Raw genomic sequence first — 16977 nt, forward strand, 5'->3', positions numbered from 1 at the left:
ATTACTTTAGACCAGGAATTGGTCAAATTGGCCCTAGGGCCAATCCAACCTCCTATATCTCCTTTTATAAATAAAGTTTGGTTGGAACACAGCTCATTTCTTATATATTACCAATGGCTGCTTTCACGCTATAGTAGCAGAGTAGAGTTGTTGCGACAGGGGCTATAAGTGAGGCAAACATGAGTCACCATCAGGCCTTCACAGAGCACGCATCTGCTGCACCCAGGCCGCCCGAGCCGAGGAGGGGTCAGGCGGCGCGGGTCTGTGTGGACCTGCAAGGCTGAGGCAGAGAGGACGGCGGGGCTGGGGCTGCAGCTGACTTACCAGGAGGAAAGCGCGCACGGTGGGGATCTTGTTCAGCTCCACAAGCAGCCGCAGGGCCTTCTCGTGGTTGCTGCAGTACTCCTCGTACACGCAGAACTTGTCCTTCTGCAAGACACGGACAGAGCCTGTGGGAGACAGCTCACAGCAGGGAGGCAGATGCTCTGAGACGTGCTGGACCGCTGGGCCAGCAGGGCCCGGGACGAAAGGACGACCCCAGACCCGGAGAGATAACCCAGCAGGTGGGATTTCAGCTAAAGGAGCTTCCACTGACCTCCCACCTCCACTCTCGCCCCAGTTCTGTACCCACCGACCTCCCAGGGAGCAGCATGGCCCAGGGTCAAGGATACAGGCTCAAGCCAGGCAGACTGGACTTGAACCCTGGCTCTGCATTTACAGCTATGAACTGGGGCAAGCTAGCTGAACTCTCTGTGCCTTGGTTTCCTCATCTGTTAAGGTGGAATTAATTACAGTCCCTAGCTCATGGAGTTCTTAATTAAATGATTTAATAGGTATGTCTCACCATACAGTAAATGCTCAATAAATGTCTTTACAATCAAAATGCAAATCAGACTGTGTCACACCATGGCTTAAACTCTGCAGTGGTGTCCTGCCACACTAGGAATGAAATCCAACACTTCGTTATAGCCTTCAAGGGTCAGCCAATGTGACCCTGCCTTTCTCACTGGCCTGCTACCTGCTCCTTAGATTTGCCAAGCCTGTTTCTACCTCTCAGACTTTGCTCTTGTCTTCTTTCTGCCTGGAACACTCTTGCCTGAAGCCTGGCGACTCTGCACCATTGGGGTCTCCACTCAAATGCCACCTCCTCAAATGACACCTGGACCATCCTAGCTAAAGTGGCCACCCAAGTGTTCTCTATCACTCCCCCACCACCATCTTCCTTTTCTTTATAGCATTCCCACCATCTGGAGTTATCTAGATTATCTGTTCATCATCTGTCCTTCCCCACTTGGCCATCGGCTCCCTGAAGGCAGTGACCACATCCTCTAGTTCACTGAGGGGTCGCCAGGTCCCAGTACAGGGTCTGGAACACAGTAGGCCCGCAGCGAACACTTAACAAATGAACTCACACACCTGCTATGCACAATGCACAAATAAGACTCAGGAATTTGGGAGAACATGTAAACCTCTGGTCACTGCCATGCAGCCGTGGCACCGCTGAGATGGGGGATCGCTCTCTTGACCTCCAGAAGTCCTGGAGCCCAGAGCTAGATTCTTTACAGGCTAGAGGTCACCTGTGGGTCACCAGGTCTGTAACCATCAGTCAGGGTTTCCGGGACTGGAGGGGCCAGGAGCCATCTTCACAGGAAGCTCTCCATCGAGCAGCCTCAGTTCCCAAAGGCTTAAAGGATACCTCCTCCCATCCCGCCAAACCCCAAACAAGGATGTCCTGGGGAAGGCCACAGGACAGGAAGGGCTGAAGGCTCTTGACCTCGGGCTGAGGGGGTGGCCGGGAGACCCCAAGAAGCTTAGGAAGGAAGAGGTGGGTCTGCAAGGTAAGCAGCTCATCTTGTTTCTAAATAAGCCCCCAGTCATCCTGCTGGTGGGCAGAGGTTTCAGAATCAGCAAGCTCCGTCTGGGGCTGCGTGTGCACCATCTGAGCTGCAAAAAGCCTACAGATGGAGCCCACGGCCAACATGGAACGTGCGCGGAGGGGTCAGGACTGGCCACCCTATGCTGTCCTGGAATGCAGGCAGACTCACTCACATCTCACAATCCCCTGACACGCGGACGCTGTATTCGACCCCTCACCCACGTGGGAAACCAAGGAAAGGCTGATTTCCAGGGCCTCAGCCCTAGCGAAGCGGCAGAACAGGATTCGACCTCTCTAAACCCCCACACTGATGCCCGGTTCTACAGCCAAGAGACTACAGGCTCGGCTATTAGCACAGCTCCAGGGTAAGACAGCAGAGCCCCCGTGACCACCATCTGCATCAGCCTCCTGAGTGCAAGCCCAGGTTCCACACCCAGACCACCCAGGTGCACAGCCCAGATTCCCAGCTCTGTGACCTCGTAAAATTTCAGAGTCTCTGCATTCGTGCCTGTAAATTATCGACAGGGATGACCTCCCGGTCATGAGGTTGTTGTGAGGGTCATCAAGTGAATTTATAGTAAATGTGTAAGAGAGTGCCCAGGAAGGACTCCTTGACTATCAACAACTACTGTTATCACTGTTGTTGACGTTGTTAAGATGACTATCGCTATTATTTCCGCAAATTCACTATCCCATTGGTGAACCCATCTATAATATGACAAGCGGGGCAGTGAATGGGTAGGTTTTGATGGCAAAAAAGAGACAGGCAGAGTCAGGAGGAAGACAGCGAAGTGGACTTGTAGGTTTGGGGCAGGGCACCAAGGAAGGCACCAGGCGGATTTTGTGAAATATGGTGACTTTTGCCCCCCAGCATGTTTGATGTCTCATTTTTGCACCGTCCATCTCCCCGCCACCACCCCCTGGACTAGGATCTCCTTGGAGGCAGGGTTTGCACCTGATGAGGTCACGGCTGCGATGCCAGAGAGGACTGAAGTCCCAGACAGAGAAGAGACACCTACTTGACGAATGAAGCGAGGGAGCAGCCGGGGGAGCTGTGTGATGCCCGAGACCCTCACACCAGCCTCACTCTTCCTCTGATCCTCCACAACGCAGCCTCATGGTTCGCCTGTATGTTGTTCCACCCACCCAGCACCCACGCCCCCTGGCTCTGGTCTCAGCCCCCAGTGTTTCCCCTGGGCGCCTGCCTCCTACACTCTGACCCCACTGACTCGACTCCACCCCCAGGCACCAGGGGTGAGCATGATGCCCAGGCCCAGTCCTGGCAGCAGTGGTCATGTGACCCAAGTCCCGGAGAGCCCTCAAGGACTCAGGCTGGAATTATTGCAAAGAGAAGCTCTCTTTGAACTTTTGTTTCTAAGTGAGCAGACTGTCACCCTGAAACTGCTGAGGACCATCTCTGCCATCACGCCAAGAAATAAAACCAAAACAGAGGAAAGCAGAGCCTAAAATTAAAGACCACGTTCTGAAAACATCGCATGGGATCCTGGATCCAGCTATACCTGACGTCAACCAACACTATTTCATTTGTATGAGCCAGTTAAGTCCTTTGTTGTTGTTTAAGCCTATTTGAGTTGTTTCCGTCACTTGCAGTGAAGACAGTCCTAATATATGCACATTCTAAAAGGGGAAGAAAATGAAAAAAATGGATCCAAGTCTGGTGAGATGACACAGTCTTCCTGTTCATCTCTATCTGCTCCATGAAGGGTTTAGTCCAAAAAGCACAGCCCAAATCTGTTCATTTTCACATGCCAACCCCAATCAATAAGTAATGCTGGCTGAAACACTAGCGAGAACAACTCTGGAGCCCCATTGAGAATGCTGTAATTGATTAGTGATGTCTGCGATGGATGCACAAAAGGGGAGTAAGTGGGAAGATCTCCACGGGTTTGTTATTCCTCGTTCCCTTGAGCCCCTTCTCTGACACACTCTCATCCTCTCCTTCCATAGTGAAAAGGGCAGGGGACCAAGGTCTGAGGCTCGGAGAAGTTAAATTTAGCAACTGACAACATCCCCTCTTCAAAACCATGCCGAGTTTCATCACTCCCATCTCCGTTTACAGAGCCCAATCCCAGCTGCATCTCAGGCCCAAGATGCAGCAAGTGTGAAAATGCCGCCTTTGACAATGAAGAGGCCAAGTGTTCTGTTTCCTCCTAGGGGCCCTACACGGGGCTTTGATTGTTTGGCCAGGAGGAAATGGACACACAGTTGTACACACACAGATGTGGGAGGTGGGGAGCACGTGGTGGTGGGTTTGGGCTGTGAAGGAAGAGAAGGGGACGCTTGCCAGCTGGGGACGGCTGGGGGAGAGGGTTGAGCCCCCTGGGGAGGGCTCAAGGGTCGTCAGCTGGGTGGCTGTTGTCCACAGTACCCGGGGGGGGGGAACGCGGAATGTCACTAGCTCCGCGGAGACCATCTGCTCCCAACCACACTTCACACCCGCAAAGACTGAGACTGGGAGAAGGGAAGGAGCTGGCCGTGCAGACACCTCTGGTGGGAAGAAGAGTGTGAGATTCAGGTCACTTTCCCCAACCGATCATCCGCCTGTCCACATAGCTGACCACACCACATCCTGCTAAACCCTCCAACTCTTAGAATGCAGTCCCTGCAGGATCGCCATCCCCCCCGACCATGACACCCCTGGTCTCCCTCCATCACTCACTCTGCTCCAGCCATCCTGGCCTCCCTGCCTGCCCGCTGTGGACCAAGCCCGCTCCAGCCAAGGCCCCCAGTCCCGGCTTCCTCTCCATGCGGAAAATCCTCCCCCGAGATCCCCCACTTCACCACCTCACAGAGGCCTTCCCTGACCAGGATGGCCAGATAAAACACAGGACACTGAGCTGACGGCCCTCAGATAAACCAGGAAGCGTGTTCTAGGATACGTGTGTCCCAAACATCGTATGAAACACGTGCTGTGTGCGTGCTCAGTTGCTTAGCTGTGTGCAACTCTTTGTGACCCCACGAACTGTAGCCCACCAGGCTCCTCTGTCCATGGGATTCTCCAGGCAAGGATACTGGATTGGGTTGCCATTTCCTTCTCCAGGGGATCTTCCCAACCCAGGAATCAAAGCCACATCTCTTGCATTAGCAGGCAGATTCTTCACCACTGAGCTACCTGAGAAACCCATATGAAACATACTTACATTAAAATAAAATCTGCTGTTTACCTGAAATCCAAATTTATCTCACCCATCCTAGGTGTTTTTATTTGCTCAATCTAGCAACCCTATTCCTGACTTCCAAGTTTCATACAACCTCAAGGAGAGTTGCTCCTTATACACGCATCGTGTATTCTTCACAAACCCACGTCCCCATCTGCAATGACATCCTCTCTCAACTGATGGACCCTCCACATCTTTGGCCTAAGAGCCTCATGGCAGCAAAATGCAGGTCTGTCTTATTTAGGGCACCAACTTCAGGGCCAAGGAGAGTGACTGGTGCACAGTGGGTGCTTAACGATACTATTAAGAGACTTTATCATGTAGAATGGTGAAAAACACAAGACTCAGAATCAGACAACTTTGGCTCAAATCCCAGCTCCAAAACTTACTGGCTGGGTAAACTTGCACACTGACTTATCCTCTCTGGGCCTCAGTTTCTGCATCTGTAAAGTGGGTATAATAATAGCACCCACGGTTAAAGGTTGTTGTGATGCTGTGATGAATTAGTATACATAAAGCACTCAGAACACCACCTGGGACAAAGAGAAAGTTGACTGAATACTAGTTTGTGATCATCTCAGTAGTCAGGGGTTGGGCCTAGGGGTGAGAGGGTGATGGAGTTTCCTGCCGTCCACTGACTGGGCAGCAGGGGTGGGTTGGTCTGTAAGCCAGAGCCCCTCACAGGGTCTGAGATGCCCCTTCCTCGACCGCAGAGCTCCGCTCCCAATCGCCACCCTGATGCAGTCCTGCTGGCCCGGGCACTCCCTCCCTTTGAGGCCCTCAGGGATGCGGTGGCGAGCGTGTCCCATCCGTGCATCCCTCCCCAGGGACCCCCCACAGTCTGAGACAGCACCTGGCCTGCCTGAAGCTGTCCATCCACTCCCCAGGACGGCCCCCATCCAAGAGGGGTGCAGAAGCCCCATTCCCTCGTGGCAATTTGAGGTGACCTGAAGGAAGAGGCACCCCCAGCTCCAGCGTTCCCCCAACCCCAGGTGGGGTCAGGCCAAGTGGAGACTGCAACCTTCTTCTTGAACTGCAGGCCTCGCGTTTCCGGAAACCCAACCTACAACAGTGGCCCCTTTTGAAAAGAATTCAGCGGCATTCTCCATGAGCGTGGGGGGCGGGGGGAGACGACTGCAATATTTTAATGAAAAAGATGAGTTTAAGTTAAAAACTCCGAGTCACCCACTGAGAAAGCGGACTCCACTTTCAGCTGTTTCAGTAACCTCAAGGGAGAGTGTCGGCAAGCTGTGGCGAGACACCAAAGCCAGTCTGATGCTGTTCATCTGCTGCTGCTGCTGCTAAGTCGCTTCAGTCGTGTCCGACTCTACGCAGCCCCATAGATGGCAGCCCACCAGGCTCCTCTGTCCCTGGGGTTCTCCAGGCAAGAATACTGGAGTGGGTTCCCATTTCCTTCTCCAACTGTTCACCTGAGCAGGTGTCAGCTCAGAGACGCAGATGGGCAGAAGTTTCTGGAAGGAATGCCGTAACACAGCTTGGCTTCTACTGCATTTATTTTTAACAGCGAGAGACACTCACTTTCCAAACCCAGTAATGATGCAAATTTCCCTCTTAAATAAGTTTGTTTGGCTCTCCCACAAAGGCCTGAACTTCACTGTCGACGCATCAAGGTTCTGAGGATAAACACTGCCGCCCCGATCGTCCAGTTCGCTGAGGCCACGTGAGGAGGGTTGCAGGCTGAGTACAGGAGGGTACGGAGAAGAGGGCTGCCTCCTGGGCCCTAAACTCCCCACCTTCCTTCCTCCAGCCATCCCCTGCATCTCTGAGCAAATTAGCCCTAGTGGGGACTCACGATCCAGAGACCTCGCTGGCTGATCTATTAAACCTGCTTCCCACACACCTCTGCCGCTCAGGCAGAGAAGTTGGGGGACCCAGGGAGCCTGGGGTTAGTGGCAAGCTGGATAATGCACCTTGAGGACCCCTTCCCCGCCCTCAGCTCAAGTATGGACTGTTTCGCTTCCAGCTCAGATGCCATCCCTTCACAGGCCGTCCCAACAATGCCACCGCCTCCCGGAAGCCTTCCCTGGTCCCTCAGCTGGAATAATGCCCACAGCTTACACTCGCACCAGGCCAGATTTCAGTACTTCACTCGAATTAGCTCATTTCATCCTCATGACGGTACCCCACGGCAAGTACTATCACTGCCCCCATTTTACAGAGTCAGAGACTGAGGCCCAGAGAGGTGAACTGACTTGCCCAAAGCCACTCAGCTTCTCAGGGGTAGAACAGGGAATCAAACAGAAGCAGTCTGGCTCCGGAGAAATGGGGGTTCACTTCTTCCTCTGAACCCAAATGGAAGACTGCCCCTCCCATCCTTTTTATTTTCCTATTCGAGATACATGTCCTGGGAGCTCCCTGGAAGTCCAGGGTTTAAGATTCTGTGCTTTCACTGCTGGGGCCCGGGTTTCATCCCTGGTCAAGGAACTAAGATCCTGCAAGCCTCAAGGAGCAGCCAAAAAAAGATAAAAAAATAAGTAAACAAGTAAAAGATACGTGTCCTGAACCAGCACTGCCGCTCACCCCTCTCACCACCCGCATGGACACCACTCCACCCGAGGGCACCAGCATCTCACATGTGCAGTGACCTCCTCCTGGTCTCCCCGCCTCCCCCGCCCCTCCAGGCCTCTCCCTTGCGGCAGATCACCTTCCTGCCCTGTTCCTCGCCCTCCCTGAGTGCCCAGCTCACCTGTGTCCCGTCTCTCTCTTGTGTTCATCCTATTTCAGACACTGAAGAACAGTGGCCACATGGACAGCTGATAACCAACATTTATTTAGTGAGCACTTCCTGATGTGCTGTTCTGAGCCTTCTCCTTCCTTATATTAACAAACCTGATCCTCAACAACATCACGGGTCAGGTCTAGTTTTATACCCATTCTACAGGTGAGGACATTGAGGCACAGACAAGTTAAAACAACCTGCAGAGGCTAACGTAGCCCTTGGGCAGCCCGGCTCCGCCCTCCTCGTCTCGGGCCATCCGGATGTGACACCCTGGAGAAGGGAGTTAGTGAGGATGACAGTGACAATGGAAGTAGGCGCCAACACAGACCAAGCCCTTGCCCCAGGCCAAAGTCTCTCATCTCATTGACACTTGAGGCGGGATAAGCCTCTGTTGTGGGGACCATCTTGTGCATTATGGGCTAACTGCTGGCATGGCTGGCCTCCACGCACGAGCAGCCAGTAGCATGGCCTCCCTCCCCGAGCTGGGACACCCAGAAGTGTCCCCAGATGTGGCCAAACGTCCCCTGGGGGCAAAATCACCCCCTGTTTGAGGACCGCTGCCCTAGGCTACACGTTTGATCGCTTTACATCTTTGAGTCTTTCCATCAACCCAAGGAGGCATCATTATCCCTACTTCTCAATCAGAGGAGGAAACTGAGGCTAGGGGAGCAGAGGAGTTTGGCCCAGGCCTCCTGCCCACGAGTCCAGGGCGGGTTTCCTCCCGGCGGGGAGGGTCCCGGGTGGCACAGGACGAGCAGGTGTGGAAAAGCAGGTGCCTCCTGCGGGCTAAGCCCACCGCCTCCCTCCGGCCACCCTCCCACAATCCTAAGTGACTTGGGAAGACAGTGGCCACGACAACCAGACTCAGCCTCCATCTCCGCAGTCCCAGTGGGCACCCAGGGGTCAACAGCCTCACTGGCCAGCGGGTGGCCCAGCCGGGACTCAAACACTGGTGTGTCTGATCCGAGTCCACCCCGGGGCCCCGCCAAGCCAGGCGGCCACAGGAACCCCAGAATGCAGTCACTCAGCGAAGAGTTCTGAGGGAAAGGGGACCACACTCCGGGTGATGCTGAAGGGAGGGGAGCCAGCTAATAAAAAGACCCTTGGTCCGCTGGGGTCGACACTCTGCCCAGTGTTGCAGGGACAGGGGTTGGGCCTGCCCACCTGCCTCTCCATCGCCCAGACAGGCCCGCAGGTGAAACTGGTCAAGGGGACCCAGCGAGAAGCCCATTCCCTAAAAGCTACAGGCTCCGACAGGGGCTGGGGCATTGTACTCACGAATTTTAAGAACACATTCCCAAGTTCATGCTGAGACTGAGGCTCTGGGTGTAAGCAAAACTCCAAGGCCTCCAGGAAATCCTTATGAACCTCCAGGATGTCTTCGATGTTCGAGAACAGGATCTGCGAGGGGAACATGAGGCCCAAGGACAGCATCAATCCAGGCTCAGAGGGAAAACAATCTGAAGCCTTAAAAAATACATAACTCCCTGGCACAGGCGAGGAGGGCACAGGGAAACGGGCTCACAGAAATCACGATAATAACAAAAATACTGCCAACATTCACCAAACAGGATTAACGGCTAATCCTGCGCTAAGAACTTTATGTGCATTTATGGCATCTAACCCTCAGTATAACTCCATGAGGCAGGAACGGTTCTCATCCCCAGTTCACAGATGAAGAACGGAGGCTCAGAGAAAATTATTAACTTTCCCAAGGTCATGCAGGCCAGTGAAGCAGCAGACAGATGTGAACTTCACACTCGGCGTGCGGAAGATCATACACTGTGACATTCATCGCAGTCTAAGACACGCACCTATATGTCCAACCATAGGACTGATTTTTTTAAATGGTGAAGGTAGTTCCAGACACCAATTGAAATGATGTGACATAAGAAAATACTATAGAGAAGGAAGATCAAAATGCCGTTTAAACCCTCACAAACTACACAAGAGTGTTTCCCACAGAAGAACCTATAAAGTTTGAAATGCACAATCTGGCCCGGCAAGTCTGTATTTTAGAATTGAACCTTTTGATCAGTCATTTCCAAGCAGGGACAGGTTTGCCTCCCAGTGGACATTTGCCAATGTATGGGGGCATTTTCGATTGTGACAAACCCAGCTGCAACAAATCAGGACACTCCTGGTGTTCTGATAGGAAGAGGTCAGAGATGCTGCTGAACATTCTACAAGACATAGGACAGTCCCCTCGATGGCAAAGAACTGTCCAGCCCAACATGTTCATTGCACCAAGGTTGAGAACTGGGTGGATGGCCAAGACCATAAACTGCAGCTTTATTTGCAGTAGCAGAAGACTGGAAGAAAGTTAAACATGCATTGATGGGCACCTGTCAAACAGTTAAACAAGCTGGACTGGTTATATTTAAATACATCCCATATTCTGAAATACTCTGAGCCTGTGAAAAGAATCTGCAGGTTTATATATATGGATCTGGAGCCCTGGAATGATCCTTGATATATACTGTTAAGTGGGGGTCGGGGGTGGGGGGAATCATGGCACCACTTGGAATTCCAATATGGATCCATCTGTGTAAGATAACACACGCGCAAAGGCCACTCTTCTCTGCGCTGGCAGAAGCAGAGACCCCTGGACAATAACACCAACTAGGAACCATCAAGGCCTCTAAGAACAACTAAGGGAGAATTTCCATTGACTCTAGGCCCCTTGAACTGTGAAATTCCTTTTTCTGCCTTTTTTTTAAACAGGTGTATTTTTCATTTAATTTTGAAGAAGGCATTCACAGGGTTCAAAAATCTAAATATTGTAGGAACAAAAAGTTCCTTTTGAGCACCCCAGTAAATACAACGCGGAGTCCCTCTCTCACCCACCCCCCTACTTCCCACCTGCAGCAGCTAGTAGCCCGGGTCACCAGTCATGCGAGTTACAGCTCCTTCTAGAGTTTCTTACACAGTCATTCCTTCAGCGAGTACTAACTGGGCCCCTACTGTGTGCCAGGCCCTGGGCACCAGAAGAGAACAGCCCCCTACCTGCCTCCAGGCAGCTGACATTCAACTGGAAGGGGACAGACAGCCAACAAATAACGATAGTTTTCCAGGTGACAAGAAGCACTCAGGATGAAATCAGGAAGGGAATCCCAGGATGGGGCAGGAGGAGGAGTTTGCACATTAAACACAGCGGGCCAAGGACAGCTGCTCTGAAAAGCTAACACTGCAGTCAAGGCCCTGAGGAATGAGGAGCAACCCCACAGACCCTGCAAAGGCACCAGACAGTCTGTAGAGGCCTGAGGGTGGGCAGGGAGGCCAAGGGGCAGGAGACCACGCGTCAGAGCCGAAGTCCCAGAGGGCCAGAGACCCTCTTCCTCCTCGGCCTTATCCTGGGGGTCACTGGTCACATGAAGTGGCTGGAAGAATCACCCGCGCTGTTGGGTTATTTTTCTCTTTCTTGTTCTGTCCAGCTCACATGGCTGAAAGTGCTTAAAGACCCATAGGATACCTCCTATTCTCACATTCACGTCAAGCAATGGCTGCAGAATTTCACAATAAGTATCTGTCTCCTGAGCATACACCCCAAAGAAATGAGAGCCTGTGTCCCCCCCAAAGACAGATGAGAACAGTCATCACAGCCAAAAACTGGAAATTGCACACATAGTCACCGAAAGGAAAATGAATGAGTCAATAGTGGTGCATTTGTACTATGGATTACTACACAGCAATGAACAGGAGTGACTCCCAGCTACACCAAACAACAAGGGCAAGTCTCCCAGACCTAACAGTGAACAAAAGATGCCAGGCACCACAAAGGGATCGTTTTTATACACAGTTCAAGAAAAGGCGAAGCTAACCGACACCGCTAGAAGTCACTGTTTGTCTTTGAGGAGGAGCCATGTACTGAGGAGCTGCACTTAGGACTGGACCCTTTACTTTATATGAATTACACCTCGTAAAAGAGGTAATTTTTCCAAACTGCAATAAATTACAATTCTTAATTATCATGCGTCGTGTTAGGACGTAATAAATAAATGTGCTCAGTCATTTCAGTCATGTCCTACTCTTTGTGATGCTGTGGACTGTAGCCCACTAGGTTCCTCAGTCCATAGGACTCTCCAGGCAAGAATATAGGAGTGGGTAGCCATGCCCTCCTCCAGGGACCCACGGATTGAACCTGAGTCTCTTGCGCCTTCTGCAGGTGGATTCTTTACCCGCTGAGCCACCAGGGAAGCCAATAAATAAAGAGACTGTAACAAACAGACTAATGAACAGCAGGGACTCAGTAAATATTTGCTTTCTGAATGAATGCATAAAAGGTTTAATGCCAGCCCTACCAGGAACCAGCCATGCACTGACCCTGCGTAGGTCTCTTTACACCTCTAAGTCTCAGCTTTCTCATCCAAAATACTAGACTCAGAATCATCAATGTACAAGGCTGCTATTCTTATCAACCAGGATGTATGCAGGGGGATGTCCAGTGTGACCAAGCCCTTTATGAGCCATACGTGCTGGCCACAGCTGACTCCCACCCTGCCCCAACTCCCCCTCTCTCTGGGCACCAGGACCCCAGAGCCCCAAACGGCTGGAGGCGGCTTCTCAGAGAGTGAGATCACCCTGGAAAGCCAGGCCTGGGGGCCTCTGGGGCCCGTACTGAGGACACAGAAGGCCTATTGACTTCCTCCCGAAACTCCCCAGAGCCACAGCCAAGATGAAGCCTGCACCCAGTTACTCATCCGCTCCGCCTTGCACTCAACGCCCAGTGCAGGGCAGGGGCCCGGGCTGCCAGGAGGGCGGCTGGAGGTGCCACGCTCCCAGGGGCACTTGGGAAGGGATTTTCCACTGGCACCAAGCCAGGGTCCCCCGCGCAAGGAGGCTGAAAGACAGGATGGTTGTACTGAGTGAGGGAAGAAAAATCCTGAGCTGGGAAGTGGGGGCCTGAGGCCGAGTCCTCCTCACAGACCCCCAGCACGGCCTGCTCACAGGACCCAGGGGCCACAGGGAGCAAGCGGGGCGGCGGGGGGTGGCGGAGGGCAGAGCCAGCTGCCCGTGGGGTAGACGCACCCAGCGCCAGCCCCGCAGCCCCTCCGAGCATCACCCAAGGGAGCACCCACACCCCCACCCCCGCGGCCCCTCCGGGCAAGCAGCAGGGGCAGCAGGGACCCCGGGCCCCCACCTTGACGTTCTCCTCCGTCAGGCCCTTCTCCACCGTGTCCGCCGCGTTCTGCCGGATGCGATGCAGGAATGCCTGGAAGACAGAAGCAGGGAGGTGAGCTTCCACGCTGCCAGTCCCCTGGAGGTGGCACAAAAGGAAGGTCACGAGTTCAAGCACCAGCGCAGCCCTGGACACAGGCAAGAAAGAAGCAAAGACCTACTCGGCCGGCTGTTCAGCCAACACGCGTTTATGGAGCACCTGCTCAGCCAGGCTCTGCAGAGACCAACACAAACCCTACGCCAAAGACCTGTGCTCACACCTGCATCATCGCCCAGGGGACCCTCGTGGACTGCAATTCGTTTTTCCATTATTTTTCTTGTTTAAAAACTTAACTTCTAAATAACAACCATGCGCAGGGCTCGAAAGTCAAAACTATAGGAACGTCCCCGGGAGCCCAGTGATTAGGACTCCACGCCTCCACGGCAGGGGACGTGGGTTCAATCCCTGGTTGGGGAACTAAGATCCCGAATCCCCCAATTTTTTTAATTTTTTAATTTTTTTAAAATATGTATATATCAAGTCAAAAATATGAAAAGTGGGTTTCCTACACCCCAGCCCCCATCCATCTAGTCCCTCCCCCGCCCCAGGAACCACAGCTGCTTGCACCTTGGGAACCCTTCCAAATAAAAACACAGAGGTTGGTCAAAAAGTACCAAGTTTCCATTACTAGAAAAATTAATTCTAGGGCTCTAGTACTGTACAGAAGAGCAATTCCAGGCAATAAAACTTATTATATACTTAAAGCTGCACTATGATGGTAATCATTTTGCAGTATATAAATGTACTGAAGCAGGTGGCACATCTTCAATTTACACAATGTTACATGTCAATTATACCCCAACAAAGCCCGGAAAAAATAAACACACATGCAAATCTATGCATACACACACACATGCACATATTCCTCTTTTCCCCTTTATATACACCCAAAGATAGCAGCATAGACAGGATGCCCTGGACCTACTTATTCCACGGAATGTAGCTTAAAGATCCCTCCACATCACAACCCAGGCAACATCCCCATTCTCCTTTATGGCTGCCCAGGATGCAACTGTATGGACGAACCTGCCTGAGTCGTCCTGCCACTTTTCTCAAGGGCTTGGAACAGAGAAATCATTTCCCCCTTCCGTGACGTGAGGCAATAAAGGAAGGGCCTGGCAAGGGTCGTCGTGGGGAACAGGTGAACACACGCCCATTGAAGAGGGGGCGGCCGTGCGTCCCCTCGAAGTGCGGCCACGTGGGAGGGCAGCAGGCCCAGGATCGCCAGATGTTCTGGGGGAGTTTTTTTTTTTTTCCTTCCCCAAGAGAAGCCAGAAATTGGGGTTTTTTTTTTAAAAAAAGCAAAGTCTCCCAGCTTTTATTACTATTATTTTTAAAGCGTTTGGGGGTTTTTGTTGTTGTTTTACTTTCTGGCCATGCTACACAGCATATGGGGTATTAGTTACCTGACCAGGGATCAAACTCATGCCCCTGCAGAGGAAGCACGGAGTCCTAATTGCCAGACCACCAGAGAAGTCCTTCCCAGCGTTTAAATGGTGCCAGAAGAGCCATCTGTTTTTGCAAGGAACTAGGTTTCAGGGGTTGAGCACAAAAGCTGGGGACCAGAGTGGAGGTGCGCAGCCACGCTGATGCACAATGGCAGTGGCCTGGCCCTGGCGTGGGTGGGACGGACGCGCCTCTGAGTCCCCTGGAAGGGCCAGGGGATTGGATGTGGGGGTGGGGGGGAGGGTGAAAGCCAACCCCTGAGGGAGACTGAGGTTTGCCCCGACTCCAGCACTTGCCCTAGGCTGACCTGGCAACAGCCACAAGGAGCCCCCTGTGAAGACAACTTCCAGTCCACAGATCAGGAGGCAGCACGGTGGCCTTGCCTCTCTGTCCACTCTCACTGCGATGCATTCATGACCAGTCCCTGCAGCCCAAGTGTACACCCCCAGCCTCATACATCCAGACTGGGCTGGCTTCCTGACAACTGGACAACTCCACCTAGATGTCCGGGTCAGCGTCAGTTGCTCAGTCGTGTCTAACTCTTTGCGACCCCCAGGGACTGCAGCCCATCAGGCTCGTCTGTCCATGGGGATTCTCCAGGCCAGAATACTGGAGTGGGTTGCCATGCCCTCCTCCAGAGGATGTTCCCAGTTCTAACCAGGGACAGAACTCAGGTTTCCTGCATTGGCAGATAGATACTTTATCATCTGAGCCAACAGGGAAGGCCACACATCCAAGGGCCATCTCAAACTTAATGCATCCCAAACCTAGTTCCTGAATTTTCCTCCAAACCCACACAGCACCAAGCCCTTCCCAGCCTGACAAATGGCACCTCTGCCATTGAGGATCTCCAACCAAAGCCCCCCAGTCATCTTCCACCCTCTCTTTCTCTAACACTCCGTTTCCATCCATCAGCAAATGCTGTCACAGCTTCACCTTCAACGTGTTTTTTAAATCGGACCACTTCTCCCTACCTCCTCAGTCACCTGCCTGGCCCAAGTCACCATTACCTTCTGCCTGGACTGTAATCCCCTCCTCCCTATTCCTTCCTCCACACACAGCCTGAGGGATCCTTTTAAGTACGTGAATCAGATCCTACCAATCCATGGCTTAAAACTTTCCATGGCTACTCAATACACTTTTTAAAAACAATCACATCTTCCCACAGTCCATAAGGTCCCCATGCACTAGTTAATCTCTCTGAACTCACCTTCCAGCCCTCCATTCCCACCTCACACCTCAATAATCTTCAGCCACATCTTCAATCTCTCTATTCCTTCCACCTGCCAGGCACACCCCTGCCTCAGGACCTTTGCACATGCTGCTCCTACTGGCAGGATATGTTCTCCCACCTCTCTTCTGGGCCAGATCCTTCTCAACCGTCACGCCTTAGCTCAAACGTCACCTCCTCCAGGATGCCCTCCTTGTCTTCATGCACTTATCACCTTCTCATCTTGCATTAAGAGCCCATTTGTCAGACAAAAAGACAGATTAAGCAATCTACACCAGCTCCTAGAGGAAAGGCAAAAATAAGGGAGCATGGTTGGGATGAAACCTTTACCCCAATCCAAAAGCAACGGTCAGGCTTGGAAACCGATGATTTGGCTTTAAACTGCCTTCCTCCTCCTTCCTGCTGTATGACCTCAGGAATGTGCATCGGTCTCTCTGAGTCTCAGTTTGCATGCATGCTTGTGTGCATGTGTGCATGCTAAGTCACTTTAGTTGTGTCCGACTCTTTGCGAACTTATGGGCATAGCCTACCAGGCTCCTCTGTCAAGGGGATTCTCCAGGCTTGAACACTGGAGTAAGTGTCCATTCCCTCCTCCCGGGGACCTTCCCGATCCAGGGACAGAACGTGCGTGTCTTACGTCTCCTGCCTTAGCAGCGGGGTTCTTTACCACTAGTGCCACCTGGGAAGCCCCGAGTCTCAGTTCACTCTTCCCAGATACGTAGATCATAGTCATACCATCCCGGCTTTCAGAATGTATTAGGATAAAGTGAATGGGAGCTCCATGAGGGCAGGGTCCTGGCCAGTCTTCTTTCCAGCTGGACTCTCAGGGCCCAGACCTGCGCCTGGCACACAATAAGCCCTCAGGAATCAAAGGAAGGGTTAAAATCTGCCTGGCACAGTGCCTGACACATGGTGGAGCCCCAGCTCGGGCCACAGGAAGACTGATGATCCTTCTTTTTAAAAGACAATGGGGGGGGGGGGAGGTTCAGCAGACAGGAGTTCCCAGAGGATGTTTTCCCAGGGCCTGTGATGCTGCCGGGAAGTCCAGCCTCCAGCCTCCCCAGACGGGGCGGGAGGACAAGGCAGCCTCAGCCGGCACATCGGGCAGAGCAGGAAGCTGGGAGCGCGGCGCAGCTGGCCTAGATCGGGGCTTCCTGCCCCACTTTCCCCACAAGAGCTCGGCCACCGCGATTGTGCTGGGACAACGCGAGGCTCGGGCCACCCACAGAGGAGCCACAAACAGGCTGGTGTGCTGGGCACGACTGAGGCTCACGGCCCGGAAAGAAC

The 16977-nt window shown here is 52.7% G+C and overlaps 1 protein-coding gene across 1 annotated transcript in view; it reads right to left on the reverse strand.

Moving 5' to 3' along the window:
* The window catches only part of PREX1 (phosphatidylinositol-3,4,5-trisphosphate dependent Rac exchange factor 1), a 174944-nt gene that overhangs the window by 89488 nt on the left and 68479 nt on the right, over positions 1 to 16977 (reverse strand). Inside the window, exons 2-4 of the mRNA XM_061127442.1 lie at positions 12936 to 13007; positions 9074 to 9196; positions 325 to 429 (exon numbers count right to left, since the gene is read on the reverse strand). Of these exons, the coding sequence (XP_060983425.1) occupies positions 325 to 429; positions 9074 to 9196; positions 12936 to 13007 (300 nt within the window). The remainder of the gene's footprint in view (positions 1 to 324; positions 430 to 9073; positions 9197 to 12935; positions 13008 to 16977) is intronic.

This window comes from Dama dama, chromosome 23 (assembly GCF_033118175.1).
Source record: "Dama dama isolate Ldn47 chromosome 23, ASM3311817v1, whole genome shotgun sequence".
Classification (NCBI taxonomy): domain Eukaryota; kingdom Metazoa; phylum Chordata; class Mammalia; order Artiodactyla; family Cervidae; genus Dama; species Dama dama.